Genomic DNA, 24,697 nt, shown 5'->3' on the forward strand with positions numbered 1-24,697 from the left:
TATTGTTCCTGTAGGTAAATGTGTCCTCTGCATTTGACCCATCCTTCACTTAAGGTAGAACATGCAAACTCCAGCAGTGTTTCTATGGTCTTGGGAATGTTTCATGGAATATTTGATATGACCTGGAGGTTGGGGATTACATTTCTTTGCGTGCTCTGGTTCAAAGTAAACATGATTTTCTCATGGTTTGGAGGGTATTCTTTCATTTTGAGCCTCATTTGACTTCACAAACTGGTTGATTTAAGAAACAGATATTGGTCCAGAGACAAAAACACGAGCAGACTAACCATTACTCTGTTGTCTCTGATTACTTTCCATCTCCATTATCTGCTCCTGGCTCATACAGATGTGTAAATATTTCTTCAGTACAATCATCATGATAAGAGCTGTAGGTCAGTGTTTGATAATGTGAATGTGTTAAGTTTTATTTAAAAGCTAACTGTGTCAAGTTAAATTATTCAGCACTATTACATCATCTCTTGTGTTTAGGCCAAACTGGAGGACTAAGCATGTGCTTGTTCTGGACACAGCCAATGCAACAGGCTCTACCAGCCTCTGTTCATTAAAGTCGCAATATGTAATTTTTCGAGTGGGGTCTGCCACCTACATGTATCGATGGAGGTGTTATTGCCTTGCCTAAAATGTTCCACAGTATGTGTTTTTATATCATCAAATAACAACATCTAGGGTCTCTTCTCCATAGATCTAACCTGTAACCTGGCCTTGCAATATTACCAACATGTGCCCATGTCGATAGATAAGAAATTTAATGCCATACTCCGGAACATTCCAAGCAGAGCCGTAACATCTCTATGGAGACTGACCCACTACCAGAAAGGTTTCATAGTGCACCTGTAAGTTGCCACAAATATAGAAGTGAATTCACCCTAAAATGTATGCCTTTTAAAGACTCATTTTTACCCCTGCTGTCAGTTTATAGTTGTATAAAAAGCAATGGTACGGTCATCGCATAATGTTTGTGGATCTGATTTTTACATCTTAAAAATGAGAAAAACTGAACAAGTTCATTTTAAACAGTTTGGCCCAAAATTACTCCTCACTGACCTTAAGCATTCAGACCATCCTAATTATTCATCACGATGACTTTATAAGCACTTTCCATCATCTCTCATAGACCAGAGTTTTGCTTTTACAGAAAAGCTAACAAGTAGGTCTAGCATGCTAATACACACTTCCTTAGCTGCAAACAATACACAGCGACTTATTTTGACCTCATGAACTGCTTCTACAGTAGATGTACTGGGGCAAGACTTATTTTGAAAAATCATGTACAGGACCTTTGATGTTCTAAACAAAGTTTTTGCCTTTGAGAGTTTTGTCATGTGGAGAATTTCACTAGAAGAACATGCAAACCACATGTACTAAGAGCTAATGCTTCTGGAATAGTCTGAAGACGACAATATGAAACTGAAACGTAAAAGTAAAAAACATTGTAAACTTAAGGTTTTAAGACGATTCTGTCAGAATCCAGTAAATGTTTTGATGCTTTTGTGTCCTGTGGTTTCTGGTGTCAGTGTGTCTCGTGTCTAGTGCTGGTTTAGTTCTGGCTTAGACCTGGTTTAATCCAGGTTTAGACCTGCTTTAGTCCTATTTGAATCCTAGTTTAGTTCTGGTTCAGTCCTAATTTAGTCTTGGTTTAAGTCCTAGTTGAGTGGTTGTTGAGTCCTAGTTTAGTCCTGGTTTAAGTCCCAGTTGAGTCCTGGTTTAGTCCTGGTTGAGTCCTAATTAGATCCTGGTTGAAGTCCTAGTTGAGTCCTGGTTGAGTCTTAGTTTAGTCCTTGTTTAAGTCTTAGTTTAGTCCTGCTTAAGTCCTAGTTGAGTCCTGCTTTAGTCCTGGTTGAGTCCTAATTGAGTCCTGGTTTATTGCTAGTTCAGTCCCTGTTTAAGTCCCAGTTGAATCCTGGTTTAAGTCCCAGTTGAATCCTGGTTTAAATCCTTGTTGAGTCCCGGTTTAGTCCTGATTTAAGTCCTAGTTTAGTCCTGGTTTAAGTCCTAGTTAAGTCCTAGTTTTAATCCTAGTTGAGTCCTGGTTTGGGCCTAGTTTAGTCCTAGGTTAGTCCTAGCTGAGTCCTAGCTTAATCCTGGTTTAGTCCTGGTTGAGTCCTAATTGTATCCTGCTTTAGTCCTAGTTGAGTCCTGATTTAATTCTGGTTTAGTCCTAGTAGAATGCTGGTTTAGTCCTGGTTCTGTCCTAAATGAGTCCGAGCTGTGGACTGAAAGTAAAAGTAAAATCCAGAACCGAGAATAACGCGGTTGTAGCCCACGTCACGACCTCGTGACTTGACTCATGAGCGACTCCGGCTCCTAATGTTTTAAAGCTTGGATACCGCTCGCGCGCTCACGGATGGCTCTGTGCTCGGATCAGCTGCTCAAGGTTCTGGTGATTGGAGACGTGCGCGTGGGAAAGACTAGTATCGTTCTCCGTTACGTGAAAAAGTCGTTCATTGAAAACTACAAAACCACGATCGGGGTGGACTTTGCATTGAAAACACTTCAGTGGGAGCCGAGGACCGTGATCCGGCTCCAGTTCTGGGACATCGCAGGTGAGTTAAATAAGTTTGTTTATTACGTTTACGCTATACTGACGAAGAGAATTGTCCCCGGTGACGCACAACCCGTAGAGAGGGCATCTGACACACAAAAAGTGTATCTGACACACGCAGGGAGGGCATCTGACACACAGGGAGAGCATCGGACACACACAGGCAGGGCATCAGACACACACAGGCACATTTCATGTTGTAGAATAAAAGAGATTTTGTTGTTTGTGGAAATTACTCTTAATAATAATAATAATAATAATAATAATAATAATAATAATAATAATAATAATAATAATAATATCTTGTTCACGTTTGAATGTGTTTCCAGGCCAGGAGCAGACTCGGGCCATGTCTCGAGTATTTTTCAAAGAGGCCAGAGGGGCCTTGGTCGTATTCGATGCTTCAGACTGGAGCACACTGGAGTCTGCAGCTCAGTGGAAGAGAGACTTGGACAGTAAAGTGACCCGGGACAGTGGACAGCCCATCCCCGCGCTCCTATTGGCCAATAAGTGTGACCTGATGGAGCGGATCGACAGGGAGCGGATGGCGCCCTCTCTGGATGAGTTTTGTAAGGACAACTACTTCACTGGCTGGTTTGAGACATCTGCAAAGGTCAGGATCCCACTACACAGACAAACTGCTTTTGATACAAAGGAATCAATTCGATGCTCAATACCAATTTTAATACCATCATGATTCTTTAGACAGTATAGTGTGCTGTTCCACATTAAATGTTCATTCAGGGTGACAGTGGCTCAGTGGTTAGAACGTTGGTCCCCCAGCCCGAAGGTTGGTAGATCAGACCAAGTTCTGGTTCGGAACAAGTTCTGTTGTTGTGTCCGTAGGCAAGACACTTCACCCACATTGCCTAGTATGAAAGTGTGGGCCTGAATGATTGGTGGTGGTCCGATGGTGCAGATTGGCAGCCTCGCTTCCGTGGCTACAATAGTAGCTTACATCACCAAGTGTGGAAGTAAATTAATAATGATTATAGTGTAGTGCTTTGAGAGACTTTGACAAGCCTGTAAAGCACTTTACAAGTGTAAGACATTATTATTATTACTTTGTTTTCTATTCCCATGTGTCTTATATGTATGTAATCCCTCAGTGTCCAGTAGGTTCATAGTGGTCCATGGGTGTATACTAGTCTATGGCCGTGTCTCAATTCGCCAAATGCACCCTCTTTGAAGTACTCCTTGAAGTATTGTTCGAAGAACCCAGCTGAGAATGGGTAGTCCTCAGTGTAGCCGCCATCTTGCTGAAATGGGACAGGCCTACACCACAGACCGTACTTCCACCGCTGTCATTGTGCTATGTTACACACGTGACGTACGATATTTTAAATTATTTATTATTTAATAAAAGAAAAGTCAAGGTGTCATCGTTGCAGCCGTTAATTTCTCTTTAGATTGAATATCAATAGGCAAATAATACCTTGTGAAAATGTAATAACGGAGACAGAGGTAACCAATATAATTTTTACATTCATAGTGTATAAACTAGAGAACACTTATTAGTTGGACATATTGCAGTTTATTAATTCGGAATTTGGGCCGGGTTTCATTTGATCTGTGCCTAAACCACTTTCATACCAGTTGTATTTACCTTCTAGGCCATGTGCAAGTTCATTTCATCTTATTATTGTAAAGTATTTTCTAGTAGTGCTGCACTACATTAAACTGGTATCTTGATTTACTAACACTAAGGTAAATTCAATTCAATTCATTTATTTTTGTAACGCCCAAAATCACAACAACAGTTGTCTCGAAGGGCGTTCATGTTTTGGTTGATGGGGGAAACCGGAGTACCCGGAGGAAACCCATCCAGACACGGGGAGAAACATGAAAAACTCCACACAGAAAGGCCTGGGCGACCCAGGCGATGGAAATGACATGTGCCCATTCTATAGGTCTGTACCCAGGGCCTTATGAAGACGCCATGCAGATTAGAAGAAGGACTCCCTCACACACCCACACCCCGCTATAAAAGCTGTGTGGAACTAATTAAACCATTGTGACTTTATGTTTCAGTTTCTTGGTCCTCTTTGACGCTTACACCAGAAATGAACATTCTTACATTATTCTTATTACTGCAATGATAATTTCTAATGATAATAATGTATTATTCTTCTTATTGTCTAGGAATAACTGCACATTCCTTTATTCAATGTAACTCCCTCCCTTTTTAATCATCAAACACACATACATATCTTGATTCAGATTTAACAGTTTCATGTCGCACTGTTGTAGGTGAGGTAAACCAGTTTGAACATTTGAATGTGTATTGCTCAGCGCACTACATTTTCTTCTCTTTTTAGCGTAGGCGTGATGGGATATAGCAGTGCATGAAGTATGCATGGACGCACGCTTTGGTTATAAGCGCATTCTTCCGGTGCATGGAAATGGTACAGCCCTTGTAGCGCCGGAAGTTACGTAACTACCCTTCAATGCACACTTCGAATGGTGCATCTAAGGGCATTTTGGCGAAGTGAGACATGGCCTATATCTTATTAGAATCAGAATCAGAAGATTTTATTGCCAATGTCAGTGCACACAACTTACAAACTAGGAACTTTCTTCGGTGATAAAGTGCAAAATAAAACTCTGAATAATAATATATAAGTAAAAAAATATGCTTAAAAATAAAATAGTCTTAGAGGTAGATATGTACAACAACATCAGAACAACAGTGCAAACATGACTTATTAAGGTGACCGGTATTATAAAGTGCTGCAGAGGGGAAGAAACTGTTCTTATGATGAGAGGTTCTGGTCGCAATGGACCGTAGCCTCCTGCCAGAGGTAAGTGGCTCAAAGTCCATGTCCAGGGTGAGAAGTGTCAGTTGTTACAACCTGCTCGCTCCCGAGTCCTGGAGAGGTGGAAGGCTGCAGCCAATCACCTTCTCAGCAGAGCGCACAATGTGCTGCAGTCTCTGTCTGTCCCTGGCAGTGGCCCCAGCGAAAAAAACAGTGATGGAGGTGAGAATGGACTCAATGATGGCCGTGTAGAACTACACCATCATCTGGACCGCAGGTTGGCTTTCCTCAGCTGCTGCAGGAAGTACATCCTCTGTTGAGCTTCCTTGATGAGGGAGCTGATGGTCGGCTCCCATTTGAGGTCCTGTGTGATGCAGATGCCCAGGAAGCGGAACAAGTCCACAGTGGGGATGGGGGAGTCAGTCAAGGCAAAGGGAGGCAGGGGGGCTGTGACTTTCCTGAAGTCCATATCATCTCCAATGTTTTCTGGTTGTTAAGCTCCAGGTTGTTGCTGCTCCACCTTCCTCCTGTAGGCAGACTGATTGCTGCCCGAGATGAGCCCGATGAGGGTGGTGTCATCCGCAAACTTAACCAGTTTGACGGAGTCGTGGCTGGAGGTGCAGCAGTTGGTGTACAGGGAGAAGAGCTGGGAAGAAAGTACACAGCCCTGTGGCGATGCTGTGCTAATAGTCCGAGTGTCCTGTTCTTTCCTAGCCGCACGCGCTGCCTTCGGTCCGTCAGGAAGTCAGTGATCCACCTGCAGGTAGAGTAAGGCACATTGCGCTGAGCAAGCTTATTCTGGAGCAGAGCAGGGAGGATGGTGTTGAATGCAGAGCTGAAGTCCATAAACAGGATCCTGGCGTAGGTTTCCGAGGAGTCCAGATGCTGGAGGGTGAAGTGAAGGGCCAGGTTAATGGCATCTACAGACGACTGGCTCTGTAGGCAAACTGTAGATATACTTGTGAAAGATACAGAGACACATCATTATAAACCAGTGGCGGGCCATCAGGGATAGCAAGGCCTTCTCTGCTGGCCTAAACATACTCAGAAAAGTGAATTTATTTTATTTTCATAAATATGTAGACAAAAATATTCTCTATTCTCTTTGTATCATATTATGTCCACTATCGTTGAGTGGCTTCCAATGTTGTGTATTGCAGTAGAGTTTTTATCCCATTATATTTCAGCTAGCTTGTGTTGTCAGGCAAATTTCATTTTCCTGGGGCCTTCAGAGTAAACAGGCCCTGTCCACTGTAAGTTGACACAGACACAGTCAGTTTCAATAGCCAATCAGATCTCGATTCTGTATTTCAGGGCCAGCTAGAAGGTCCTATGCAAACATGGACATGTCCTGTGATTGGATACGCATAGGCATACGTATTGGATACAGCGTGAAGGCAGCAGTTTGCAGAATGTCAAACTAAAACATATTACGTGTATTTTGAATTCATAATGGCTGAAGGAGGAGAAGAGATTGATCTGGTTGCAGATATACTTTCCACGTCATTTTTAAGACAGGCCGTTCACGAAAAGCTGGATATTATGAGAAGAGGTCGGCCAACTCTTGCGCTAGCTAATCTGTCCGAGCAGGGTTTGTCCGTCATTTCCAGACTATCAACTATGAACGGTACCTGTGGCTGTGACAGCTTCTAAGAAACGTTGCAAATTGTACTGTTATTGTACGGCTGGGCACTTACAAGCTATGGTGCATTTAAAAAGGTTTACAGACACTTCAGTGGACCTGCAGCTCAGCAGCATGCAGGTTGACGGAGCTCCACAATGAAGAAGTGAGTTTATAATGTTAATAATAATGTGACAAATTGAAGTCACCTCAGTTAAAACTGCACTAAAGTTCATTCAATCTCAACTGCGGCATATTTTTAGTTATTTGTTTTACATTTTTAAGTTATTTGCTATTGTATAGACTATTGTCAAAATATGCAAATGATCTGTTTACTTTATTTTCATAGAATACTTTGTTTTGTTATTGTCTGGTTGGTCTTATATGAAATGGCGAAATTGTGCAGTTTATTGGGCAGACTTTAAGTTCACATAGCATAATTTTGGTGGCATTTTGTTTGGCATCCTTAAATCTTTAATTTTTGACAGTATCTGTGAGCTTAGTTTCCTACTCTTAATTGTGAATGCAATGCATGCTTATTGGTTTGGTATGCTCCTGAAATTAAGTGTTGCTTGACTAGCCTATATTGAGGTGATGTTGTGATGTGTAAGTGGGACGTCACTGAAGGCCCAAGGGTGAAATGCACGGCCCGCCACTATTAGAAACATATTCAGGAAAGGTTCTGTCAATGGGACTTTTTTAGTGTCGATACCTGAGAATCTAGTTTCGAGACTAATTTTCTTGAGACTTGTCCCAGAAATATTCTCCTTGATAAAGCTTAAAGATGCACTATGTAACTTTTCTGATGGCCCCATCCCCTTTTTATCTCCATGGAGATTTTGTTGCTTTGTCTGGAATGTTTCACAGTATGGCAATAAACTTATCTATCTAACTGAGACATGAAAGAAGTGCCACCAGGTAAAGTTACTGCTCAGATCTGTGGAGAGGTGACCCTGCTCACTGTAAGATTTTTCAAAAGTATTATTAAGAAATATAAACACCAGCAAGACCAGTTAGATTTGTTCAATTCTATACTCTAGAAAATAACATCTCCATGGAAACAGACCCCTCTTATAGACCCCCTCTTTAAATTGGGAGTGTGACACTGCCTGAACATGTGACTGCATGAAGAACAGGCCTCGAGGTCTCGTCTCTCTGAGGTCACATGTCTCAGGTCACATGTTTTTTACAGCTGAACCTTAAGAAAATGATAACATAAGACTCATAAAAGCTGTCCAAATATTAACCATTCAGTGTCCAGGCAGCAGACCCGTTCAGACAGGGTCTAGAGTAGACACACACACACCCACACACACACACCCCCACACACACCCCCACACCCCCACCTACACACACACACACACACACACACCCACACACATATACATACATACATATGTATATACATATATATAAAAGCTCGTCAAAGGAGAAGATACAGACCACAGACATTAAGAAATCTCCTGACCATGCCCCAACAGATGATGTGCTCAGCGAATGTCTCAGCTAGTGGAGTGCAGAGGAAGAGGTTGTGAAGGTGCCTTCATGGGAGGACAAGCCCCTGCATGTGATGTACCACCGGAACATAACTGAAATGGCTGATATCAAAAAATCCTACCAATGGCTTGAGAGAGCTGGTTTGATGGACAGAGGCATCATCCTGGCAGGCCTCGAGCATTAGAGAAATAGAGGGCCAGATCTACCATACGAGACAAGACCCAAGGTGTAGGCTGTGCAAAGAGACCCCTGAGACAATCCAGCACATGACTATAGAGTGTAAGATGCTGCAGGGAAAGCATACATATGGAACAGGGTAACCAAGTGCCATAGTGTACACAAACATCTGTGCAGAGTACGGACTGGAGACCTCAAGGTCAGAAACACCTCCAAAGGTAATGGAGAATGATCGAGCCAAGATCCTGTGAGACTTCCAGATACAGACTGACATGGTGATGGACCAAACGGACATTGTAGTCTTGGATAATTAACAGAGCAGATCCGTTATGGTGGACAACCAAGTGATGGGAACATGAGAACCTGGAGAAATACCAAGGGCTCAAAGAAGAGGTGGAGAAGACCTGGAAGGGGAAGGCATCAGTGGTGCCCATGGTCATCGGAGCATATATATAACTGACAAACAAGAATGACATTTCAGAACATGGAGGGCATCTGACACACAGGGAGGGCATCTGACACACAGAGACATTTCAGAACATATTTCCACAGATCTGCAAATTTTGTTGTTTGTGGAGGAAATTATTCAAAAATTGCCATCTTAATGGCTGATTGTGTCTGTAAAACACAATCACAAAACACAAAAACTGATAAATATTTAGCACAATTTCCACCAAAGTCAGAGTCAGACAAACATAAAAGCCTGAACTGCACTTTCAGTATAAATCCAGTGTGGTCTGACCTTCTCACACACTGTTGTTAGGCCAGTTAATGCCACTTATAATTTGTCTCAGACAAATGTCCCTGACCTATGGGTGCCCCAGTGGTCAATCTTTGGGTCCCTGTTGTTAGCATCTCTACATGCTGCCGTTAGGCCAGTTAATACACAGCAATAATGTGTCCTACCACAACTATGCAGATGACACTCAGATCTGTCTCATTGGCAGTCAGGTGAATATGGACCAGTGGATTCACTGTGCCAATGTATCAAACTGATCGGTGTGTGGATGCAAAACAACTTTTTTCCAGCTAAACTCAGATCAGACTGAAGTTATCCTCTTTGACCCACAGAAAAATAAAGTGTCAGCAGTCACCTCCTGTCTCTCTCTCTAAACTTTCAAAGTCAGAGCTAGAAATCTCAGTTAATAATTAACTCATACTTGAACTTTTAACAGCCACATCAAATCAATAACATTTGCAGCTTACCATCTAAAAGCATTGCAAAGGTTTATTGTCCAAACCGGACTTAGAGAGACTTATCCTGCATTTTGTCTCCAGTAGGTTAGACTACTGTAATGGCCTGCTCTCTGGCCTCTACAAACAAGCGTTAAGACAGCTGCAGTACATCCAGAACGTTGCTGCTCAAGTCATGACTAGAATCAGGAAGTACTTGACACATGTGTCCTGTGCTCAGGTCTCTGTACTGGCTCCTGCAGCTCAGAGAATAGACTGTAAAGCAGCTCTGCTTGTGTACAAGTCTCTCTGTGGCCTAGCTGCAAAGTACATGTCTGACATGTTAGAGCCAAACCAGTGGGACATGCCCGGAACACCTCCCTAGGGAGGCGTTCAGAAGGCATCCTGAACACATGCCCGAGCCACCTCAGCTGGCTTCTCTCAGTGTGACCGAGCTCCTCACCCTATCTCAAGGCACTTCTCAAGGAGTTGGGTTCCAGAGTCCACGCTATGCGTGGAGGTGAGGCCGACTATATCTAGCCGGTAATGCACAACCTCCTGCACAACCTCAGCCTCTTTCCCCCCTAGCGAGGTGACATCCCATGTCCCCAGAGCCAGTTTCCATGTCCAGAGATCCGGTCATTGAGGCCAAAAGGCAAAGCTCTCGATTTGCCGGTCAACCTACGTTGCTACCCTCACCTATGCTCATGAGATTGTGGATACAAGTGGCCGAAATGGGGTTCCTCCACAGAGTGGCTGGGTGCTCACTTATAGATCAATCAGGATTAAACCAGGACTAAACATAGTGAACTAGCATTTCAGTTTTATGCAGCTAAAACATGGAACAGTCTTTCTGAAGATATGAGGGTTTTTTTTTTCTGCTTCTACTCTTTTAATGATGATGATATGATAATTTATGTTTTGATTGGTTGTATTGTGATTTTAATGTCTTTCTTATTCTGTAAAGCACTTTAAATTACTTTGTGTATCAATTTAGCTATACAAATAAACTTGCCTTGCCAGTCTGACCCCAGTATTACCTCAGTCTGACCCCAGTATGACCCCAGTCTGACCCCAGTATGCCCTCAGTATGCCCTCAGTCTGATCCCAGTCTGACCCCAATCTGACCTCAGTCTGACCTCAGTCTAACTCCAGGTTACTTGCTCACAGGAGGACTTAAATATCGAGGAGGCAGCATCTTTCCTGGTCGATCAGATGATGTCACAGGGACAGGATGATTTTAAAATGAAAGATGTCATAAAACCAGAAGAAAAAACAGGTCAAAGCGTCACTGCCCTCTGCTGCTGAGGAGGGGAAGTGAAGACAAAGACAAAAGCCAGAGCAGAGCCACATGAAGCGCCAGCTTCAGCTTGGTGTCTGAAGCTGAGCAGGGCTGAGCCTGATCAGGATGTCGATGGGAGACTGCAGGAAATACCAGGTGCCAGAGGGGGGGCAGCAGTGACTCTTATGCAAACTGTTGTCATGCAAGACACTTCAGCCACATTGCCTAGTATAAACGTCATGTGTGTGAGTGTTGATGGTGCTCGGAGGGGCTGATGGTGCAGTGTGGCAGCCTCACTTCCATCAGTCTGCCCCAGGGCAGCTGTGGCTACAACAGTAAAGCTTATAAATCTAAGTATGGAGTGAAAAGAACGGACACAACTGTGAAGTGACTTTGAGAGCCCCCTGGACACAGATCCTCAGCTCCATGTCTCCTGACCCTCAGCTCCACATCATCTGACCCTCTGCTCCACATCTCGGGACTCTCAGCTCCGTTTCTGACCCTCAGCTCCATGTTTGACCCTCAGCCTGTGTCTCCTGACCCTCAGCCTGTGTCTCCTGACTCTCAGCTCCATGTCTGACCCTCAGCTCCATGCTTGACCCTCAGCCTGTGTCTCCTGACCCTCAGGTCCATGTCTGACCCTCAACTCCAAGTCTTCTGACTCTGAGCTCCTTGTCTGACCCTCAGCTCTATGTTTGACCCTCAGCATGTGTCTCCTGACCCTCAGCCTGTGTCTCCTCTGTCTACATAAAGGAGGCAGTGCTTGAAAATAACAGAATAAACCTGAGACTCATCCTTTTTGTCTCAAAGTTTGTTTTAAATATCTTTCTGTGTCATGTTTTTAGTCTGTGTCCTGCAGTTCCTCCTTTGTGCCTCCAGGTATCTGCTCCGCAAACACCGCCCCCTACTGTACAGTTACTGTATTGTAACTCTATGCTGATCACAGTGACATGTCAGCCTTGTGTTCATTTTCAATATGTTTTTATCATAGTTTCAAGTATTTTTACTTTTAAAAACTGAATAATAACTTGACAAAAATATTAAAGTTGCACTCTGTAACTTTTCTGGCTTCCTGTTTGTCTCCAACAAGATGTTATTGTTTATTGCTAATGTTCCACAGTATAGCATTAAACATATAGATTATTGTTATGTCATACTACATGCAGCAACTACATCTCCATGGAGACAAACCTGTTTCAGACCCTCCTCCAGAAATGTTACATAATGCAGCTTTAAAGGTCCATATGACTCTATTCTCTGACCTCTGTTCTAATGTTGTTTCCTCATCACAAACAGACCTGGAGTTGTGTTTTGTTTCATTCATACATGCTTAACACACAAACCCTGCATATTTAGGCTGAGTTCTTCACTCATGTCATGTGGGAACACAGGAAGTGCTCTACTGTATTTTTAAACTCCATACACCTTCACTAGAATCATTTGGATCATTTCAGACCTGGAATTACCAGTCTCTACTGAACTAAAGGTCAAAGGAGCTGTTAACTTGAAAAGTACCAACTCATGACATCACAAGGTGGAACAGAGCATTTTGAGCTTTCGAGATGTAGACAGACTAACAATAAGGGGTTACAAACATGTCTGAATGAAATAAAACACAACTCCAGGTCTGTTTTTGAGGAGGTAACAGCAATAGGACATGGATTAAACCTCAGAGGAGTCAATTTTATGTGATATTGGACTTTTAAATGACCAAGTCTGTGACTGTGGCCTGAGGCAAAAAGAAGCAACATAACATCTATGAATAAAACAGCATGTCCCAGATCTGAAGACCTCGATTCAGTGGCCCCAATAAAGCGGAACACAAAGCTGCATCTACAAGTGCATTCTCAGAAGACCAGTCTCAGTGGGCCTCTCTAGACTGTGGCGCCAGTATTCTATCTTGATTATGTGGGACATTTATTACTTTCAGAATGTTTTAGTCCAGGCTCCAAACGAGTCTGTTTAGCTGTGCATATGACTGAAAGTTTTTTTTATTCTGCCTCTACTCTTTTAATGATGATATGATAATTTATGTTTTCATTTGTTGTATTGTGATTTTAATGTCTTTCTTATTCTGTAAAGCACTTTGAATTACTTTGTGTATCAATTGTGCTACACAAATAAACTTTGCTTAACCTGTCTGACCCCAGTATTACCTCAGTCTGACCCCAGTATGACCTCAGTATGACCCCAGTATGACCTCAGTATGACCTCAGTATGACCCCAGTCCGACCTCAGTATGGCCTCAGTCTTACCTCAGTCTGACCCCAGTCTAACTCCAGGCTGCTTGTTCACCGGAGGACTTAAACATCGAGGAGGCAGCATCTTTCCTAGTCTTTCAGATGATGTAACAGGGACCGGGTGATTTTGAAATTAAAGGCGTCATAAAACTAGAAGAAAGAACAGGTCAAAGCATCACTGACCTCTGCTGTTGAGGAGGGGAAGTGAAACCTGTTTACAACATGAGCAGGAGGAGGAATAACTAGAATAACTTAAACAAAAGATAAAAGCCAGAGCTGAGCCACATGAGCGGGCGCCAGCTTCAGCTTGGTCTCTGAAGCTGAGCAGGGCTGAGCCTGATCAGGACTTCGATGAGAGACTGCAGGGAATACCAGGTGCCAGAGGGGGGCAACAGTGACTCTTATGCAAACTGTTGTCGTGCAAGATACTTCGCCCACATTGCCTAGTTTAAAAGTCGTGTGTCTGTGAGTGTTGATGGTGCTCGGAGGGACTGATGGTGCAGTATGGCAGCCTCACTTCCATCAGTCTGCCCCATGGCAGCTGTGGCTACAACAGCAAAGCTTATAATTCTAAATGTGGAGTGAAAATAACTAACAAAACTGTGAAGTGACTTTGAAAGCCCCCTGGACACAGACCCTCAGCTCCATGTCTCCTGACCCTCTGTCTTCCTGTTTGTCTCCATCAAGATGTTATTGTTTATTGCTAATGTTCCACAGTATAGCATTAAATTTATAGATAATTGTAATGTCATACTACACCCAGCAACTACATCTCCACAGAGACAAGCCTGTTTCAGACGCTACTCCAGAAACGTTACATACACACGTGGACAAAATTGTTCGTATCTGTCTGTTAATAAAAGAAAAACTCACAATGATCACAGAAATAACTTGAATCTGATAAAAGTAATAAAAAATAAAAATTCTATGAGATTTAACCAATGAAAGTCAGACATTGCTTTTCAACCATGCTTCAACAGAATTACTTAAAAAAAAAATAATAATTAAATAAATAAACTCATGAAACAGGCCTGGAATCAACTCATGAAGAAGCAACATAACATCTATGAATAAAACAGCATGTCCCAGATCTGAAGACCTCGATTCACTGGCCCCAATAAAGCGTAACACAAGGCTGCATCTACAAGTGCATTCTCAGTGGGACTGGGCCAGTCTCAGTGGACCAGTCTCAGTGGACCAGTCTCAGTGAGCCTCTCCAGACTGTGGAGCCAGTTTCAGTGGGCCAGTCTCAGTGGGCCTCTCTAGACTGTGGAGTCAGTATTCTGCCTTGATTATGTGGGACAATTATTTAAAAAACTACAAAAGTTTTTCCTGATCATTTCTATCAGTAACGAGCTCCATTCTCCTGTTGCATTTAAACAACCACAACATCTGTGAGGGAATCTGACACACCACAACATCTGGCAGGGCATCTGACACACCACAATATCTGCAGATTAACTAGAGATATCTGACCTGCCCCCATCTCAGTCTAACACTACAAGGATACAGGAGGATGTGAGGGCATCTGACACAGGGATACAGGAGGATGGGAGGGCATCTGACACAGGGACACAGGAAGATGGAAGGGCATCTGACACAGGGATATTTACTGTATTTAGTTGTTTATTTAATCTTTCTTGTTAACCATTTTTGTGCAGTCATTTGCATATAAATTAGACTTAGATTTTTACTCCATATGCTCTCGCCAAACCAACTCTCTCTCTAAATGCAGGTTTGTTGATGAGTTATATGTGACTGTAATATTTCTTCAGATTTTAAAATGTCACGAAACTTAATCTCGTTTGACCCTGAATCTTTTTCTGAACTGTAAAAATCTGACGTATGACGTTTGTAACCCCGATGCTGTAGTGTCCGCGGTGCTGAAATTCACCTCGAGCTTATTTCCATCACAAAATACATAAATTTCATTGAGCAGAGGCCGCTGTGTGGGTTCACTACGCCATCTAGAGGACTAAGTGTGAAGGTGCACTTGATTTGGGAGGCACAAGGCCACGTGCGAATCTTTTTAATATATTAGTGCGCATGACTTCTACTCGGACTTCATCTGGTGGAATCAAACCTGCTGTAAATATAAATTATAGTTTTGCACGAAGAAGTTGAAAAAACCTCCGGTATTGGCCCTGCGTGCGACATGGTTGCCAGGTAACAGTGATGATATAATCGTGATAACGACCCTGACCGTGTTTTAGTAAAATAATCATTTAAAAACATGGTCTGGTGGCATCACCTCCGTATTTCCATGGAGACCTCGAGTAAAATGCCACACTGTTGAACATTCAGGCCACATCTATAATGAAACAAACAAATGGCAGGGTCCGTGGTGCAACTTTTCTATTAAAAGTGCTCATATTTAAAAACATTACTGTAAAAATCTTTAAACACGTGACAAAATAAATGAAGTAGTTCTTTGTTTTCCAGCAGAGGTACATGTTGCGTAAATCTCTTCGGCTCCGGGACTGGCCCCTCTCTCGCCTCTTGTCGGTCCTGGTGTGTAACTGCAGTCTTATCTCCGGGGGCGTGGAGGCGCGGGTGTGTTAATAATAATAATAATAATAATAATAATAATAATAATAATAATAATAATAATAATAATAATAATAATAATGAACTATGTATTTCTCTACTTTTTCTTCTGCCTGATGACGCTGGAGCTGTCCACACCTCAGTGTTGAAACCAGAGCACTCCTCTTTGTAGCATCTTTATGAGCTCGTGGATAAGTCATTTTTAAGTGAATTTTAAGAGATAAGGAAAAGATGAAATACAGGAGCATAAATACAAGTAACCAAAGCGGAAGCAGAACTCAAACTGTGAACAACTGTGAAATGTTTTAAAAAATAAATAAAAAAAAGTAACATAAATATCGCCTCAGATACAATACTCCACTAATCCAGAGCAGATTCACTTAAACTGCGCCTGTGACCAATCATGACGTCAGGGGGTGGAGGAGAGCGCGCGCGGTGGGCTGCGTGCCACGTGGGATCAGCCTGAGCGCGAGAGTAATTTTTGGGTCAAACAAAAGATTAGCGCGACTGCCACATAAGGCCAGTTCAGCAGTGACACGCCTGTAACCTCTCCATGGAAACAGATGCCATACAATGAAACATTCCAAGCAAAACAATGACACCTTCACTGAGACCCTCACTCACGTGACTGCGCCTTTAAACGTGGATCTGCGGGTCACAGAAACAATGACTCGTTTTGAACCGTTTTAAAACACAGAGCTGTTCACATACACTTTAGATTCAACCCAGATTATACTTATAATAATGATTATAATTATTATATTGATTATAATTATTATAATAATTTAGTCGTATAATTGGTTCTGGATCGGTGTCTGGTTTGTCCCTTTAGGAGACGGACAGACAGATTACTTCACACCATGTAATCTGAACGCGTGGAGCGGAAATCCACTTCCACAGATTAGCGTTAATCCCGCAATTTATTGGACCTAATTGGCGCAGATTTAATTACCGCACGGAACGGAGATTACGCGCGCATTAAATCGCTATTGAATCAGATCAGAGTCGGATCAGAGCGCCCGGAGGTGTGGGGTATAAAAAGTCGGTGTGCGCAGGGAGTGTGGTAGACCTCCAGCTGCCAACTCCTGGCGTCAGACTCCCGAAGCGAACCAAGCCGCGACAATGGCAGAGGATTGGGGCAAACAGGTGTACGCCGCCCGGAGGTACCACGAGGACACGACCCGGGGAGCTGCGTTTACGTACACCAATTCCAACAACACCAGAGGTAAGAGGCATTTACACCAACTACAACAATACCAGAGGTAAAACACAAATCCAATAACACCAAAGGTAAAATATTTGTGTAATCCCTCAGTCGTACAGGTTTGATCCATAGTGAAAACCAAACGTAAAATCTGTCAACTGGACAAAAAGTTGTAGGAGTGAAGACATTTGGTTGCTCACCCAAGCCGCTGCTTCAGTTCTGGTCAGTTTGATGGTGGACACTGCCTTATATCTATTTGAAGGGAGGAGCTACTGTAAACAGCTTATGTCTGTGTAGTGTAACTTAATAGACTACCTACATACGGAAACAGTATCCAGCAATAATGTGACCAGAACTGAAGAAACCTCTTGGATGAGCAGCCACAAGTCTTCGCTCTAATTGAATATGGTCCTTAGATTTATAAACTTCACCCACACAAACGTGTAACTTCAAATAAAATATATATTACTACTTAATGGTGCACTATGTAACTTCTTCATTGGCGGTCTCTCACCTGCTTGTTTCCGTGGAGATGTTATTGCTTTTTCTGGAATATGTCACAGCAGCATTCAACAGATCACATCTTGCATTTATTCAGTTAGTCTACTTATTTTTTGTTAAAAAAAAAAAAAAAAACCAACTCTCCACAGATATGACCTGTAAATTAGACTAGTGGATTGACACCTGCTTGGCTCCATGCAGATGGGTTTAATGCCTCATTGTGGGACATAGACAAAGCAAATACCAAATATCTTTACTTTTATAAAATAATTTTTCTGAAAAATTTTCCAACTCTGATGATTTTAAATTTAATATTTTCTATTAGTGAAGCCACAGTGACACACCACACAAAAACACCAGAACACCAAACTGCTCAGGTCGGTTTGGGGTTTTAATGCCGAGGCCCACAGAAGACGACAGAGGTCCACAGAAGTCTACAAAAGCCCGCAGAGGTCCGCAGAGCCCCACAGAGGTTCACATAGGTCCGCAGAAGCCTGCAGTGATCCACAGAAGCTCGCAGAGGCCCACAGAGATCCACAGAGTTCCACAGAATTCCACAGAGGTCCACAGAGGCCCACAGAAATCCCCAGAGGTCCACAGAAGCCCACAGAGGCCCACAGAGTTCCACAGAGTTCCACAGAAGTCCACAGAGTTTCACAAAGGTCCACAGAAGTCCACAGAGGTCCACAAAAGCCCACCGAGGCCTGCAGAGGTTCACAGAGGCCCACAGAGGTCCACAGAAGTCCACAGAGATCCACAAAGGTCCACAGCCTTATTTTCAAGATGCCATTTTGGATCGCCACTTTCAGATCCCCGGTACTCATAGGATTCGGCAGTGTCTAGCAGTTATTTTGATACAAATGAAAAAAATGTGCTGCTTGGTAATGTGATGTGCAGTTGTCCATAGGGGGTCCCAACAGCATGCCGCACTTTGTTGTGATGAGTTTTATCTCCCACTGGCCACCACAGTTTTCTAATGCGGAAGTCAGTGGAACTGTTTCTTTTATTAGATTGTTTTAGATGAATATTGTGATTTAAAATGTGGAAATTATAACATAATAATTCACAAGTGTCATAGACTAGAACTATAGAGACACATATAGGACAATAGGGCTGATTTAAGCTTCTTACCTCCCCAGATCCTTTTGAGGGCCCAAACTACCACATTGCCCCACGCTGGGTCTACAACCTGTCCACAGCCTGGATGCTCTTCGTGGTGGTGGCTTCTGTCTTCACTAATGGCTTAGTTCTGGTTGCTACGGCGAAGTTCAAAAAGCTACGTCACCCTTTGAACTGGATCTTGGTGAATCTGGCCATAGCAGATCTGGGAGAAACCGTTTTCGCCTCCACCATCTCCGTTTGTAACCAGTTTTTCGGTTACTTCATCCTCGGACACCCCATGTGTATCTTTGAAGGCTACACTGTCTCTGTCTGTGGTAAGTATAAACTTAAGCTACAAAGATTACAAAAACACGCTTTAGATAATGTACTTTTCTAGTCACATGTGGCCTTATATCTGTGTAATCCTTCTGTAGGTTCAGACCGGTCTCAGATTAAAATGTGCTGATCATGTGAATTTCTGTGAACATGTGTACGTCCTGTCAGAGTACACAGATACTGCAGTACTTTCTGTCAGAGTACACAGATAGTACAGTACTTCCTGTCAGAGTACACATTTATGGCAGTACCTTCTGTCTCCTGCAGGTATCACAGCGCTGTGGTCTCTGGCCATCATCTCGTGGGAGCGCTGGGTGGTTGTGTGCAAACCTTTTGGAAACGTCAAGTTTGATGCTAAATGGGCCTCGGGCGGAATCATCTTCTCCTGGGCCTGGGCCTCGTTCTGGTGTGCCCCGCCCATTTTCGGATGGAGCAGGTACTATTACTACTACCAATATTACTACTACTAATACTACTATTAGAACTAGTACTAATACTAAAACCTGCTGTGTCTACCACTACTACAACTGCTACTACTATTACTACAACTATCTTTAACTCATCACATATATGTCTATGAACATACAGATAAAACTTTAATACTACAACTATTACTACTCCAACTGCAAATACTACTACTACTGCTGCTACTGTTACATGTGTTTCTTTTGTGCCTAATAGTCATGTAACACTCTGGGCTCAAACAAACCCTTGACCTTATAGGTGCACTATGCCACCTTTTGCATCAATATTCCGCAGTATGGCCTTAAACTTCCATATTATTCAGCTACAGTTGTTGTAAAATGGAGGAATTCTTACTGTAATATTATAATAAATAATCTCCATGGCAGCAAGCGTGTGGCCAACCTGTCACCAAGATAATTACATACATGAGTGCACCTGTAATCTGGAAAGGTCAGGTTACATGCATCCTCCACAGAAACAGTAAGAACATGCAAACTCCACACAGACACAGAGAGAACATGCAAACTCCACACACAGACACAGTAAGAACATGCAAACTCCACACAGACACAGAGAGAACATGCAAACTCCACACACAGACGCAGTAAGAACATGCAAACTCCACACAGACATAGAGAGAACATGCAAACTCCACGCATAGACACAGTAAGAACATGCAAACTCCACACAGACACAGAGAGAACATGCAAACTCCACACATAGACACAGTAAGAACATGCAAACTCCACACAGACACAGAGAGAACATGCAAACTACACACACACACGCACGCAGACACACACACACAGGGTGAACATGCAAACTCCACAGAGACAGAACATGCAAACTCCACACACACAAACACACACACACAGGATGAACATGCAAAGTCCACACAGACATAGAAAGAACATGCAAACTCCACACAGACATAACATGCAAAGTCCACGCACACACACACACAACCACAGCGGGAGAACATTGGTCTGAGGCAAGAAGGTTCTGGCCTAAATGTTCCAGCCTGGATCTTGGCTCAGTTTAAATCCTGGCCCCCGGTCTAAGTCCTGGTCTTTGGTCTTACTCTAGGTCCCTGGTCTAAGTCCTGGTCTCTGGTCTAAGTCCTGGTCCTTGGTCTTACTCTTGGTTCCTGGTCTAAGTCCTGGTCCCTGGTCTGAGTCCTGGCCCCTGGTCTAAGTCCTGGCTCCTGGTCTAAGTCCTGGCCACTGGTCTAGGTCCTGGTCCCTGGTCTATGTCCTGGCCCCTGGTCTGATTTCTGGTCCTTAGACTAGGGACCAGGATTTAGACCAAGGACTGGGACTTAGACCAAGTCCTGGCCCCTGGTCTAAGTTCTGGCCCCTGGTCTCCTCAGGTACTGGCCCCATGGTCTGAAAACGTCGTGTGGTCCAGATGTTTTCAGTGGCAGCGAGGACCCAGGCGTGTGGTCGTATATGATCACTCTGATGGTCACCTGCTGCTTCCTTCCTCTGTCCATCATCATCCTCTGCTACATCGCAGTGTGGTGGGCTATTCACTCGGTAAGAACCACTGGACTTTCACCACATGCTGGACATATCACTGGACGTAGCTCACCTGGTAGCATAGACTGTATATGTATAGCCGCGTTCCAAACAGAAAGTGATCATGGGCACACTTCCGGCTCCATTGACTCTGGCTCCAATTCACTTTATATTGAAAACCTATGTCCCCTATCTCTGTAACTGCTACTGTCAGACCCGTCATTTTGGTCTTAAATGTTTGTATTAACCCGCTGTACATGATCCTGGGGTTTTTATTTCACTATAGTGTCCGTAACTCAAGGCATGAACATTGATAGAGAACCCACTGTTTGAAATGTAGCTAGTCCAAACATTCTACTCAATTCAATTCATCTTTATTTCGGACTCATGGTCCATTTAAAAAAAAAAAAAAACAACAACAGACAGACAGTAACAATACAAACAATAAACATCTATGTTTTAAAAAGACAACCATACCAATGTCTCCACATTCTGGATTGGTAGCAAATTGCACTGCATCTTATGCTTGTGAGTCATTTTCTGACCTATACAGTGTGCAGAAAAACCTGTACATTAAAGTTCTCAGTACAGCTTGCAACGTATTCACTCGTGCAGTGACAAACATTTCAGTCACACTGGTCCATCGTGGCCTCCCCAAGAGCACCCGCAGCGCATCATTATAAGCCACCTGCATCCTTTGTAGACTGGCTTTTTTGTACTGAGTCCAGAGGTGGGCAGTATATAGTGGTGTGCAATATGATTTAAGCTGAGCAGTTGAGCATTTGTTTGCCTGTTGCTATGGTGATATCAGGGTAATGGAGCAGAGGAGTGATATAGAATGTGATTTAATTGTTGCCGAAAGTACTTGTGTAGACTACTACTACCATTACTACTTCTACTGCTTCCACTCCACTCCTGTAGGTGGCTATGCAGCAGAAGGAGTCAGAGTCGACCCAGAAGGCGGAGAAGGAGGTGTCTCGTATGGTGGTGGTGATGATCCTGGCATTCTGTCTGTGCTGGGGGCCATACACAGTCTTCGCCTGCTTTGCCGCAGCCAACCCGGGTTACTCCTTCCACCCGCTCGCTGCCGCTGTGCCCGCGTACTTCGCTAAGAGTGCTACTATATACAACCCTGTCATTTACGTCTTTATGAACAGACAGGTACAACTACTGTTACTGCTACAACTACTGATACTACTACTACTGATACTAATAAGGCAAGACAAATTTATTTGTCCAGCACAATTTGTACACAAGGTAATTCAAAGTGCTTTATAAAATAAAAAGACATTAAAGTCACAATACAACAAATCGAAACATAAATAATTACAAATAATGATCATAAAATTAACATTAAAGGAGAATAAAAACAGAATAAGGTCAGTCCCATCTGAGCTTGTGTGTCCCTAGCCTGAACCTGCAGAGACACATTGTCAGTATATGGACAGGCCTGGACAGGCCAGAGAAACCCAAATGAGAGTCATGTGAGACTTATTTTGCTTTCTGATTGGATAATCGTCTTGAACCAAAACACCAGATTATAACAAACGGTTTATCCATCACGTCCAATGTTTTTGTAACTAAGAAAATCAGTGTTATAATAGTTATCAGTAAAAGATATATTTGACATGTCTACCTCATATCGAAGGACGTAGATGAGTATCTGCAACCACTACAACTACTACTACTACTGCGACTACTACTATTACAGTTTATGCAGATTTTATTAATTTCTCATGCTTAAATACAAACCCTATAACCTGTATATATATCCTGTATATAACCTCTCTGTGTCTCTGTTGTTGTATATAACTTGTCTGTGTCTCTGTTGTTGTATATAACCTGTCTCTGTTGTTGTATATAACCTGTCTGTGTCTCCTGTGTTGTATATAACCTGTCTGTGTCTCTGTTGTTGTATATAACCTGTCTGTGTCTCTGTGTCTTTGTTGTTGTATATAACCTGTCTGTGTCTCCATTGTTGTATATAACCTGTCTGTGTCTCCGCTGTTGTATATAACCTGTCTGTGTCTCCAGTGTTGTATATAACCTATCTGTGCCTCTGTCTTTGTTGTTGTATATAACCTGTCTGTGTCTCCGTTGTTGTATATAACCTGTCTGTGTCTCTGTGTCTTTGTTGTTGTATATAACCTGTATGTGTCTCCATTGTTGTATATAACCTGTCTGTGTCTCCGCTGTTGTATATAACCTGTCTGTGTCTCCAGTGTTGTATATAACCTGTCTGTGTCTCTGTTGCAGTTCCGTTCTTGCATTATGCAGTTGTTTGGGAAGGAGGTGGAAGACAGTTCAGAAGTGTCCACCTCAAAGACAGAAGTGTCGTCAGTGTCACCGTCTTAACCCACACAACCTTTGACCTGTTGATCTGTTGACCTCATGACCTTATGACCTCTGCTCCGAAACTCCGTCCGTTGTACAGAACACTCACAGCAAAATGAAAACCACAAAAATATTGCACTTTTATCGTCTTAAAGTGTTTTTTAGTAAATAGCTTTTGGCAAAAACAAAAAAATAATAAAAAAGAAAACATTTTAAACAGGCTTCCTTGTCTTTTTCAGCTCTTTTGTACATGTATCTCTATGGTAGAATGTTCAGCAGTTTCCATGGTGACACAATTCACACATTAGCAAACACTGCCTGAAAAGTTTTAAGATCTAAGTCTGAAAACTGAAGCAACAGATTTTAAAAACTCATTTTCAGGATCCTGTGGTCAATTTGAGCGTTCATGTCCTGTGTTGGAGTTTGATTTTACACAAAAAGGTGAGAGTGACTAACTGAAAAACTGTTGGCTAATGCTAGCTAGCTCGTGATTGTAACGTTATTTGAGAGGGACTTGTTAACAGCACAAATCAGCTCACCTGTTGGAGCTAAGTCAGTTCTTTATGGTTAGATTGAGATAAAATGAAGCTCAGACCTAGACCTAACTTGAGTCACGGAGCTTCAGACAAAGCAGTGCCTCCAATTGCCATAACATTCCCTGGAGTGGTGAAGCTCTCAGTTGAAAGTATATTGCGCATGTACAGTGTCCATCCTTCAGTGTGTCTGGGTTGACAAGGCTTTTCCACAGTAGACACAGCTGTCAACAAAATATAGTTTCATTAATATTTCCAAGTGTCCAGACCATAGGTCCACTCACTCCAGGCACTACATGACACTACAGGTTCTATGTCCCACACACACACCTGCAGAAACTGGTCCATGGCCCCAACGGGCTGCAGCCCAGTGACGTCATCACATGGCGATGTTTGTTTACATATGGAGCAGCAGAGCTAACACTTTAGCGAGAAAATAAGACCAGAGCCATGAAATATGTGTTATACAATGAGTCAGATCTGAGTCCTGCTGTGAGTTTATGGATTAAACAATGGTGTGGAGCAGCGAGGACTACAGGAGATGCCCAACTCCTCCAATCGGCCCAAAGTTCCATCCAGGCCGTGCTTTGGCCCACCTCCCCCAACCAGCCTAAAGTCCCAAAACACGATACTATGCTTTAGGAGCTGTCCATGCTTGGCCAGGTGGGAGCGCCCCCTAACTAGTACGTAGACTGCAGTACCTGTTAAAATGAGAATCAAGTTTAGATACTAGTTTTAGTATAATTTATTATCTGGGTATTTGATCCAGAACACACACTAACATTTTATGAAGTGTTAAGTGTTATGGTCTTGGTCTTGGTCTTGTCTTGGTTTTGTCTTGTCTTGGTCA

General features: G+C 42.9%; 2 protein-coding genes across 2 annotated transcripts; both read left to right on the plus strand.

Annotated features, from left to right (window-relative positions):
* The first annotated feature begins 376 nt into the window (after positions 1-376).
* On the plus strand, positions 377-11,964 carry LOC117390829 (ras-related protein Rab-32-like). The gene is made up of 4 exons (XM_055231250.1): positions 377-392; positions 2,340-2,564; positions 2,893-3,176; positions 10,958-11,964. Exons 1-4 carry the CDS (start codon positions 377-379, stop codon positions 11,093-11,095), a joined length of 663 nt encoding a protein of 220 aa, XP_055087225.1. The 3' UTR covers positions 11,096-11,964.
* Positions 11,965-16,876: 4,912 nt separating this feature from the next.
* On the plus strand, positions 16,877-23,496 carry LOC117390244 (red-sensitive opsin-like). The gene is made up of 6 exons (XM_033987940.2): positions 16,877-17,081; positions 18,701-18,997; positions 19,266-19,434; positions 20,833-20,998; positions 21,902-22,141; positions 23,237-23,496. Exons 1-6 carry the CDS (start codon positions 16,979-16,981, stop codon positions 23,333-23,335), a joined length of 1,074 nt encoding a protein of 357 aa, XP_033843831.1. The 5' UTR covers positions 16,877-16,978; the 3' UTR covers positions 23,336-23,496.
* The last annotated feature ends 1,201 nt before the right edge of the window (positions 23,497-24,697 follow it).

The sequence above is a fragment of the Periophthalmus magnuspinnatus genome, chromosome 22, assembly GCF_009829125.3.
Source record: "Periophthalmus magnuspinnatus isolate fPerMag1 chromosome 22, fPerMag1.2.pri, whole genome shotgun sequence".
Taxonomy (NCBI): Eukaryota; Metazoa; Chordata; class Actinopteri; order Gobiiformes; family Gobiidae; genus Periophthalmus; species Periophthalmus magnuspinnatus.